Here is a 12100-nt window from a genome sequence, read left to right on the forward strand (position 1 = left end):
GGGTTAAGTGCCTTGCTCAGCTCAGGTATTCGAACCAGCAACCTTTCGATTACTGGCCCAATGCTCTAACAACTAGGCTACCTACTGCCCGTTCTGTGACTAATGAGTTAACACTCACATTGAATGCACAAGTAATTAGCTAATACTAGTTGTTATGGTATAGGCTGTAGGTAAATAACACATAGAAATTAGCTTAAGACCTAAGACATTGTTCGAGAACTATTTCTCATTTCTAAGACATTGTTCGAGGGCTATTTCTCATTTCTAAGACATTGTTTGAGGGCTATTTCTAAGAGGCCAGAGAGCTGATAAAGTTCATCATCCTCTATCGCCTGACAGAGAATCAGCCTCAGCCTCAGCCGGTCCCTTTGGGGTTGATATGCACTCAGCTTGTCCAGTACCATGCCAAACCTCTCCAGTACCACACCACCATTTGGCAGGCCTACCCAGCTTCAGCCTCCTCACCATGATAGGCGTCTTTCAGCTGCATAAAAATCTGTTCACCGCGTATGGGATTATTTATGTAGCTAAAAGAGAAAACAGCATAATTTCCCAGAAAGAAAATATAAATACTGTACAGTGAGATGAGCTGTTCTGAATTCCCTCCTCTGTACATGTATGGGTTTCTCTCATTTTGGGTTGCTGTTCGACATGATTAGCGTCAATAATCCTTTATTCTTTACTACAAACAGACGAAGGGGATAGCCAAATCAAAGTATCCAATTCTATGACAATCTCTAAAGTAACCAACCAATGACTTTGGGATTGAAGGACATTGGGGGATGGGAGAAGTGGGCGTGGGGAAGATTCTGGGAAGGCTTTTAATGATTGATGAATATAGCAATGCCTTTGTGTAGGTCAAGGAGAGTTCAGTATAAGATACATGTGATAGCACTGCATAATAAAAACATGGGTTGAATCTCATGCAATGACAGGAAAAAGGAGCACAGGTGCTGTAAGAGTCTCCACGGCCATATCCAGCAGTATAATTCTGAACACTGCAGACACGATGGAGTAGCAGTGCACATCCTGACATGATAGGATGATAGGAGTTAGTACATCAGTCTATTACTGTGTGTATTTTCCACTGACATTTTACGTACAAATATACGTTTTCCTACTTCAATGTCAAGGTAGCGTGGCTTCAGTTCAAGGAACAAGGCATGTTGAATTGTCACTCCACAAATCAGACAACCTAAGAATTGTGACTACATCAAACAGAAGCTAAATCAGTTAGATAAAGTACAGTATTGAACGAACGTGGAGTATTAAACAAGAAGAATAGTGTACAGTACGTGACTGATAAGCAGCAAAAGCTCTCATATCTCCTTGAGCAAACCTTGATCTACACAGTGGTTGTCCAGAGGTCTTGCTCTAAAAGCATCAATCACAACATACAGTACAGCGGAGATGCTGACATCAGCACACCCACACGGATCTGCACTGCCAACACCGGTGTTGTGTGTACGAGTCTTTTTGATGAGCTCACCCGCACTGTTTCCTCCTTCTGCTATTGATGTTCCAGCGTACTGTAGTCACATGCTCTGCCCTGAGCCCCTATCATGCAGCACACTGCTGGCACTAGTCAACATGCTACACTGTACACAGTGTTCTGCATGCCCTCCTGAAATAAACCACATACTGTAGCGTAGCCTAATGATGTTGGTTGGTCTTAATTAGACATCATTAAATCAAGCAGTTGTGTGGGGAAAAATGACATCTGTGTCAATCAACAACATTTTATCAAATAAATCAATGTGTCCATTTCCAATAAAATCTCATTTTATTTGTCACATGCACCGAATACAACAGGTGTAGACCTTACCGTGAACTGCTTACTTACAAGCCCTTAACCAACAATGCAGTTCAAGAAATAGAGTTAATAAAATATTTACTACATATACAAAAAGTAAATCAAAACTAATCATTAAAAAAGTAACACAATACATTTACATAACAATAACGATGTTGTATACAGCTGGTACCGGTACTGAGTCAAAGTGCGGGGGTACAGGTTAGTCGAGGTAATTTGTAAAGTGACTATGCATAGATAATAAACAGCGAGTAGCAGCAGTGTAAAAACAAAGGGGAGGGGGGGTCAATGTAAATAGTCCAGATGGCCATTTGATTAGTTGTTCAGCAGTCTTATGGCTTGGGGTTAGAAGCTGTTAAGGAGCCTTTTGGTCCTAGACTTGGCGCTCCGGTACTGCTTGCCGTGCGGTAGCAGAGAGAACAGTCTAAGACTTGGGAGAACAGTCTATGACTTCAGATTGACATAAAGCTCATAAAGCCTCAGAGGTCAAAGAATACCTTCTCTAATCCATCCCTAATCCATCCATAATCTTAATCCTTTGTTTTGACTGAATATACATGTACATGTTGATCGTTTTAGAGCAGGATAATTAACATGCAACCGTTGTTGCCAAGATGTCAGAGGAGAAGCCTGTGTGTTAATGGTCTGGGTGTTAATTGACGTTGTGGTGTCCCGACTTGTTCATGGCTGAGTCTATAATGTTGCTCCAGTCAGGGCTATGCTAACGCTGCCCTGTCTCCAGGCTGACACTTCTGGAAGTGACAGGACGCGAGGGGAGTTAAAGAGAGAGAGGAAGTGAGAGAGAGGGAGTGTGGGAGAGATGGACAAAGACTGGGATAGACAGCTAGATGGGAAGAGGGAGAAACAGAGAGAGGGGGAGACAGAGAGAGGTAGAGAAAAAGAGAGTGTCACTGTCACGCCCTGCCCATAGACGCTTTTATTATCGTATTAATCCCTCGTTCCATGTGTTTCTCCTCAGGCCGATGGAGGCTGGTCCACTCCAGGAAGCTGAGGTGCGGGAGGTTCCTCCGCCCCCTCTGGACATCGAGGGAGCCCCGGCGTATGCTGTTCGAGCTATCCTGGACTCGAGGCGTCGGGCGAGGGGCCTTCAGTACCTCGTGGAGTGGGAGAGGTACGGTCCGGAGGAGAGATGCTGGGTGCCGGTAGAGGACGTCCTGGACCCTTCGTTGCTGCGGGATTTCCACCGTCTCCATCCGGATCGCCCTGCGCCTCGTCCTCCGGGTCGTCCCCGAGGTTGGTGTCGGAGCGCTGCTGGAGCCGCGCGTCAAGGGGGGGGGGGGTACTGTCACGACTTCCGCCGAAGTCAGTCCCTCTCCTTGTTCGGGCGGCGTTCAGCAGTCGACATCACCGGCCTTCTAGCCACCGCCGATCCATTTTTCATTTTCCATTTGTTTTGTCTTTGTTTTACACACTTGATTTCAATCCCACAATTACTTGTTCATTATTTAACCCTCTGTTCCCCTATGTTTTTTTGTGAGTACTCATATCTGCTGTCCTGCGCCTGACTCTCCACACCAGCTACACATAGGACCCATTACAGAGAGGTAGAGAGTGAGAGTGCTTTTGGTGCTGGGAGTGCTGTCAATCTGCGGTATAATGAGACCATGTCTGTGGTTAGAGGGCTGGATCTGAAGGAACTGCCTGGGAGAAAGGATACTATCTGGAGTGGAGGAGACTCATTTATTTTATTTTATTTATCCGTTATTTTACCAGGTAAGTTGACTGAGAACACGTTCTCATTTACATTAACGACCTGGGGAATAGTTACATGGGAGAGGTGGGGGATGAATGAGCCAATTGTAAACTGGGGATTATTAGGTGACCGTGATGGTTTGAGGGCCGGATTGGGAATGTAGCCAGGACACCGGGGTTAACACCCCTACTCTTACGATAAGTGCCATGGGATCTTTAATGACCTCAGAGAGTCAGGACACCCGTTTAACGTCACATCCGAAAGACGACACCCTACACAGGGCAGTGTCCCCAATCACTGCCCTGTGGCATTGGGATATTTTTTAGACCAGAGGAAAGTGCCTCCTACTGGCCCTCCAACACCACTAATCACTGTACATATGAGCTTTATCATATTATGCCATATTTGGTTCTTCTACTGTTACTGTGCGAAGCAGCGTTGTCCAATGGTATAGCTATAAAACAGAATCTTCATTCACTGAACCTTTTGTTCTTACATTTTTTTCTCTCAGTTTCTCTGTTGTTATTTCTGTGCAAATTAGCTATTTTACTCTGGAGCTAAAAGACCAATTGCCATCCAACATTGCCAAAAGCAGATAATTCAGCTGTCCCCATGCTTCACAATAAACAACTACATTTGAGGGTGAACAATAGTGACTGTATGGCCCAAAGGAGTGAATTTCCCCTCATGGTCATGACAGTTCTCATGAACTGTGAAGTACTTTCTTGGCAGAGGGAAACAAACACAGGAGTTTTCCAGTAGCCATTTTTCTTCTCTCAATGAGTCAGGGGGAAGTTGCCACCCAAGAAGTTCAGGAAAAACCCAATCATAATAACATCAGTGCACATTACCACTGAATCACAGAGATCCCAATGACTGCAATGACTCGTTTTTACAATGCATTCGGAAAGTATTCAGACCCCTTGACATTTTCCACATTTTGTAAAGTTACAGCCTTATTCTAAAATGAATTAAATGTTTTTTCCCTTATCAATCTACACAAAATATCACAATGATTACAAAGAAAAAACAGGTACAGAAATGTATTAAAAACAAAGAACTGAAATATCAAATTTAGATAAGTATTCAGACCCTTTAGAGTCAGTAAAAACTTCTTCCATTTAAGAATGATGGAGGCCACTGTGTTCTTGGCGACCTTTAATGCCAAATAAATGTTTTGGTACCCTTCTCCAGATCTGTGCCTCGACATAATCCTGTCTCGGAGCTCTACGGACAATTCTTTCGACCTCATGGCTTGGATTTTGCTCTGACATGCACTGTCAACTATGAAACCTTAAATAGACAGGTGTGTGCCTTTCCAAAGTATGTCGAATCAATAGAATTTACCACAGGTGGACTCGAATCAAGTTGTAGAAAAAGCTCAAGGATGATCAATGGAAACAGGTTGCACCTGAGCTCAATTTGGAGTCTCATAGCCAAATTGTCTGAATACTTATGTAAATAAGGTATTTCTGTTTTTAGTTTTAATAAACTTGCAATAATTTAAAAAAAAACGTTTTTGCATTGTTATTATGGGGAATTGTGTGTAGATTGATTTTATTTAATCCATTTTAGAATAAAGCTGTAACGTAACAAAATGTGGGAAAAGTCAAGGGGTCTGAATACTTCCCGAATGCACTGTATATAGACATTGACCCTATTTGACTCTGCTTTTTGGTTCAGGTTGACACACCAACTAGGATGGTAGGATGGCAGTAACAAACCAAAACAAAAAGCATATGCACACACACACCCCCGTGTGTGCACCCACCCCCACACACACACAAACACACACACCCACACATACTTGTTTAAAATCAGACTGTAGTCATGCAGCCTGAGCTGTGGCAGGAAGAGAGCAGAGTAAATAGCAGGCGCTGGATGGGAGTGGTTCTGTTCCTGAACATTGTCTGGCCTGGTTCCTCTGTCCCTTAGTCTCCATGATTCAACACATTCACTTACACAATACACATACTATACTGTACACACAGAGTAGTGTATATGCTATATAAAAATAGCACATGTGTATGTTATTTTGTATGCATACATGAGATATGGGTAATTTGCATAGATACAAAGGATTACATTGGGGGAAGGGATTTCAGCTGTAAGGCATGCAGCTGCCATCCAGCTATACATCACAATGTTTGCCTTTACTGAGTAAAACAACCAGCAAAATCCTCTCACTGGATTGTCTCTGCTGCCCCAATTCTCTATGGGTTTTCCCAATACCACAAAGTCTGCATCCTGCATCCCAGCTTACCTTTCCCATCCTTCCCGTCCAGCAGAGGGCGGTAGTCAGTCTTTCCTACAGTCTCGCCCACTTTGTCATCAAAGGTTTCTTTCTCAAGGGAGGCCATGAAGTCCCTCCTCGCCAGGCTGTCCGGTCCTGACTTAGGCGCCTTGTCCGTGAAAGCGTCATGCAAGCTCAGGTCCATTATCCTGAAAGGGAGAGACCACAGAGGTTAGCATCATCACCATACACATTATTATCATCATCCATCAGTACAAGATTTGGTGCTAAACCAATACTGCATTCCTCCACAACTGCATACTGGTTTTCAGGCCCACCAGTCAAAGCTCATATTGATGGCTGAGCTTGGCTAATGGTTGTCACCATATGTGCACCCTACTAAATCCAGCAGCAGACAAACCACTGCCTCTTTATCATGGGGGGGTATTTAGGCCAAAAGGTCATCTCCCAGTGGGGGATATAGCCTAGCTGACAGACACCATCCCCCAGCCCACAATAAGAACAGGGTTTGACAAAAGACTGGGTTATTGCTGGCCAAAACTCATGGGTCTACATCGTGTCGTTAAACTAGACACAGTGGCTCTGGGAAGAGACCAGAACAGAGTCCATGTAAAATCTAAAAAAGTCTGGAACCGTAAAAGATATTAATGAACGATGTCACCATAATCGGGGCAAGTCTCCTCCTGCAGTCTCTCCCACATCCTCTTTCTCCCACTGCAGCTAGCTGTCCTGTCCTCACCCTACATTAGTACCCACCACCACTGCAGAACACATTATAAACTAGGCCTATTCAGGCCAACAGACAAGTTGTCATGCTGTGGTTTTTGCATTGCTCTAATTTCTCGCAGGGCACTATCTGCCTGTTAAGTAAAGACCCCCGTAGTGATCAGCTTCTGACAGAGTCATACTCTGCTCTCTCCTCTCACAGCTAGCATTGCCTCCTTCATGTGCCACTATTATGAAAGTTTGCTGCAGTGCCATGCAGCTCACTTAGTGGGGCCAAGCTCAGTTTGGCTTCTTTAGTTATTTTCATAAGATATCACTGCTCCTCTCTGCTATATGTGTGTCTGTGTGTGTTTTATCGTCGGCCATCTGGTCCTACCAATAAACCACCACAATATTTGTCCTTTTCATGGTTTGAGACATATTCTATCTTATTTTTGGTACAGTAACAACAATTATGCAACACTAAAAGTGTTGTGTCATTTGTGTTGCATTATTGCATAGCTGCAAAGAAATCACACAAATATTACTTGATGTTGACATAAATTGGGTAGTCATATTTCCACTGGTTTTACAGCATATAACATAATTCATTGATTACTAATTTCTCCCTGGGTCACCACACTGTAGTTAGAGGGTCAATTATAAACACTTCAGGTGAGTAACAGCGTCAAAACTCTGTGTGAACCACTGCTTCCTGAACATGGAAGAGTGTTCCTAGTTTGATATAAAAGGGTGTCAGTGTTCCGATGAACCTGGAAATTAGACTTCCTGGATGAGAGTGTTGTAATTGATATGAAATCAGCGTGGTTGAGGTGGAGTTGTGAGAGTGAGATGCTCTCTGAGGTAAGAGCAGACACATACCTGAGACAAACGACATGTTCAGTCGTTAACCTGCACCAGGTGAGGTGTCAGGTGTTGTTCCATAGCGCTTCCCATTGAGAGAGGTGGTTCCGACCAGCAGCTGTGTAATCAAAGCCAGTTACTGGCCACGTTCCAGGTCATCTTTTTTGGCGCTGTGCAGAAGACTGCAATAGGCTATCATATGAAAGTGGTTTCCAGCTGCTGATAGATCTGATAGCCTGAGCAGTGCAATAAAGACGACCTGGAACCCCACCACTGTGTCCCAAAAGGCAGAGAAGCCATTCGGGTGTACTGAACACATTCAGTACAGTAACCAATGAATGGAGAGTACTCACTACGCCTATGCAAAGAACCTGAAGGGTCACTGTCTAAACCATGGAAGTTATTCATCTAATGAATTACCCTGGATTATAATTTCAAAATATTGTAAAAGAGGCTAGCTATTGCTACTTTGTTGCAAAACAGCATGCTTTTGTTTGCCTTAAGTGATCCAGCCCTGCGTGCTACAGTGCAGTAGGGGATAGAAGCATCCAAGCTTTAGTAAGAGGGAGGACATTCTCCTCTCTTCACAGTGCACCATTTACTCCTCATAATGAGTTTATCTTTGTGAGAAAGACAGCGAAACTAATACATACGTTGAGAGCTGCTCTACACAAATGGTCTATCAGTAGAACTCCTCACACGCACACCCACATCTTCATCCTTTTTCCCTCCGTCCCCTCCACTCATCACGCTCTCTTCCTTCACACATGAACAAGCGATCATTGTCCGGACACTACACAAACACACACATCCACAAACACACAGGCACACACAAACACACTCAAACAAATATCTCCATGCTGCTATTGTGCACCAGCCTGCAGATTTGAGTATGTACAGTGTTTGTTGGCCATGGTTGGAACTGTGCCCCATTGTTTTGGGAGCAGCCACACTAAGTACAGTAGGAATAGTCAGATCACTACATTGACACACTTTGTAGCAACTCCTAGGAGAGAGAAAATACTGCGTGACACACATAAAACTCATCCAAATTCACTGTCAAAAAGCGGCAAACAAGCACGCATTCAGGCAGGACCACAGCAGTTAATAAAATTGCTAAATCACAGCTCAGCTTTGTGCATCCATCCAATGTAGGAAAGACGCATACAAACATCAGATTCGTGTCCGTGGGTCGCTCCACCAACTGAGTACTTTTTGGGTAGTGTAACTGAAAAATAAAATGTTTCATAATTTTAACATTCTGTAATAAAGAGGTTAAATAAAGAGTTCAGTAAGTGCCTACTAAGTGCCAAATAATATAACAGGGTTGACAGTAACGGGGTTGACAGTAACAGCGTTGACGATTTCATCTTAAATCAGCCATACATTCCCTTGAGAGAGGAAGAATGGAAACTAGTTGTCTGCAACAGGGAGGGGCTTCACAAAACAAATTCAATTGTTAAAACATTTCCAGCCTGTCTATCTATGGGTAACAGAGTTGACATGTTATGCTCAACCCTCTCAGTTTTACACCACAAAACACCAGAAATTTTACAAAAAAGGTAGACCCAGCTCACCTGCTTTTATACTATGATTTGCCTATTAGATGTTCAATGTTTCTTTTGAAAATAACTTTTGAAAAGGAATAGTTTCATCATATTAAAAGTTCAGTTCAGTTCACGTAACAGGGTTGACCATAAAATGAGGGACAGATGAATTAATCACTAGATTTATTGAATTTTGCATGTGGTCTATATTAAAAGTTAATTTCATTTATTCTATATTGGTGCACAATTTATACCTAAAATATCAAAGGGGTACTCTTTTCATAGAACGACCCCCCTCTTTCTGAACTCAATCTCCACCTCCAAATCTTAATCACCTCTGCTGTTTTTCATTTTATACCCCTCTTCCTTTAAAAGTTCTGCTTACCATATCAGTCTTTCTTTATCCGTTTCAGAAGCCTTTTCCCTTCTATATACATTTTTTTTCCATTCAAAGAGAGTTCTCTCTACATCTTTGAAGGTAACTCCATGCATTCCAATTATTCCAGCACAATAACAATATTTAGTAACAGTAATTCATAATACAGAAACAATATTTTCATGCCCATCCACCCACCTACTACCCCACCCACCCATCTCTTCCCTATGGTTGGGAGAAGAGCGGACAAATTTTAACATAAACATGAATAAAAATAACACAAAATGTCACGCCCTAACCTTAGAGAGCTTTTTATGTCTCTATTTTGGTTTTTTTCAGGGTGTGATTTGGGTGGGCATTCTATGTTCTATATTTCTTTGTTTCTGGCCGAGTGTGGTTGCCAATCAGAGGCAGCTGTCTATCGTTGTCTCTGATTGGGGATCATACTTAGGCTGCCCTTTTCCCTCTTTCTGTGTGGGATCTTGTTCTTTGTTTGTGTGCAGGTAGTTTGCACAACAAAGATGTTCGGTCGTTGTATTCTTTATTGTTTTGTCTTTTCTAAAGTTTCACTTCGTTAATAAATTATGTGGAACTCAAAGAAAGCTGCGCCTTGGTCTCATCCTTCCGACGACACCCGTTACACAAAAATAAAACACAGAAAAATAAAAGCACACAGAAAAAGGAGAAATACAATTATTCAAGCATTAGTATTAAATAGGTTGTGACAGTACATTTTGTAGTATACATTTAGTGGTACAACATTCTATCTGCCACACACCATTGTCTTACCTCATCACATGATTAGGTTCTGGACTGCTACATCCCCCCGTCTGACTGCTACCCTAGACACACTCCAATTTGCATACCGCTCAAACAGATCATGCAATCTCTATTGCACTCCACACTGCCCTTTCCCACCTGGACAAAAGGAACACCTACATGAGAATGCTATTAATTGACTACAGCTCAGCGTTCGACACCATAGTGCCCTCAAAGCTCATCACTAAGCTAAGGATCCTGGGACTAAACACCTCCCTCTGAAACTGTATTCTGGACTTCCTGACAGGCTGCCCCCAGTGAGGGTAGGTAGCAACACATCTGCCACGCTGATCCTCAACACTGGAGCCCCTCAGGGGTGCGTGTTCAGTCCCCTCCTGTACTCCCTGTTCACCCACGACTGCATGGCCAGGCACGACTCCAACACTATCATTAAGTTTGCAGATGACACAACGGCGGTAGGCCTGATCACTGAAAAAGACGAGACAGCCTATATGGAGGAGGTCAGAGACCTGGCCGGGTGGTGCCAGAATAACAACCTATCCCTCAACGTAATTAAGACAAAGGAGATGATTGTGGACTACAGGAAAAGGAAGACAGAGCACGCCCCCATTCTCATCGACTGGGCTGTAGTGGAGCAAGTTGAGAGCTTCAAGTTCCACATCACCAACAAACTAGAATGGTCCAAACACACAAAGACAGTCGTGAAGAGGGCACGACAAAACCTATTCCCCCTCAGGAGACTGAAAAGATTTGGCATGGGTCCTCAGATCCTCAAAAGGTTCTATAGCTGCAACATCGAGAGCATCCTGACTGGTTGCATCACTGCCTGGTACGGCAACTGCTCGGCCTCCGACGGCAATGCACTACAGAGGGTAGTGCGTACGGCCCAGTGCATTACTGGGGCTAAGATGCCTGCCATCCAGGACCTCTACACCAGGCGGTGTCAGAGGAAGGCCCAAAAAAATTGTCAAAGACCACAGCCACTCCAGTAATAGACTGTTCTTTCTGCTACCGCATGGCAAGCGGTACCGGAGCGCCAAGTCTAGGACCAAAAGGCTTCTCAACAGATTTTACCCCCAAGCCATAAGAGTCCTGAACAGGTAATCAAATGGCTACCCGGACTATTTGCATTGTGTCCCGACACCTCCCACCCACCAACCCCTGCTACTTTCTGTTTATTGTCTATGCATAGTCACTTTAACTATAACTACATGTACATATTACCTCAATTAGCCCGACTAACCGGTGCCCCCGCACATTGACTTTGTAACGGTACCACCTGTATATAGCCTCGCTACTGTTATTTTCACTGTCATTTTACTCTTTTCTTTTCTTTTTCTTTTATATTTCTTTACTTATCTTGTTTACCTAATACCTATTTTCTACTTAAAAATTGCACTGTTGGTTAGGGCTTGTAAGTAAGCGTTTCACAGTAAGGTCTACTACACCTGTTGTATTTGCCGCTCGTGACAAATAAACTTTGATTAGATTTGATGTAGAGCTCCCCAGTTGAGTGCAACTTTGACTTCAATTTCCTATTTAACATAAAGGAGCATAATTCTGCTTTATGCTCAGATTGAGTGTAAAAGCCTGAGAGACCCAGCTGGTTCTGCTGCATGGGGATTAGTGCTAGCTAGAGTCAACCCTAGTCCCCACTTCCACATGCAGCCAGGCCCTGTTATATTATATTCACTAAATCCCCCCTCTGTCTGTCACGCAATCATCCCAAAAACCACAGCAGGCCTCCGTACTGTAACACACAGCATTGCTTAACAGAGTAACACACAAAGTGGGCCTAGGCCAGCAGCTTGGCAGTGGATCCCTGGCTTTTATCCTACCATCCAAAACAACAGCATTGTTCGGGGGGGGGGGGGGGGGGGGGTTCTGTTTACATAAAATGCTCTCAGTAAGCCTCTTTCACCCCCTCACATCGCCATATTGTATTTCCCCCATATAACCGTAAAATGCATATTGATCCAATAGTTCACACAGCAATTGAAGTACTGTACTCACCCACTTTCAGTCACTATATTGACAGATACTGTAC

At 43.5% G+C, this 12100-nt stretch overlaps 1 protein-coding gene across 5 annotated transcripts in view; it reads right to left on the bottom strand.

The window, feature by feature from the left end:
- The window catches only part of LOC129814032 (microtubule-associated protein 4-like), a 71515-nt gene that overhangs the window by 50562 nt on the left and 8853 nt on the right, over positions 1-12100 (bottom strand). For all 5 annotated transcript variants that reach the window (XM_055866779.1, XM_055866778.1, XM_055866777.1 and 2 more), the window contains exon 2: positions 5791-5969. In XM_055866779.1, the coding sequence (XP_055722754.1) occupies positions 5791-5965 (175 nt within the window). In that variant the 5' untranslated portion in view covers positions 5966-5969. The remainder of the gene's footprint in view (positions 1-5790; positions 5970-12100) is intronic.

This window comes from Salvelinus fontinalis, chromosome 17, assembly GCF_029448725.1.
Source record: "Salvelinus fontinalis isolate EN_2023a chromosome 17, ASM2944872v1, whole genome shotgun sequence".
NCBI classification, from domain to species: domain Eukaryota; kingdom Metazoa; phylum Chordata; class Actinopteri; order Salmoniformes; family Salmonidae; genus Salvelinus; species Salvelinus fontinalis.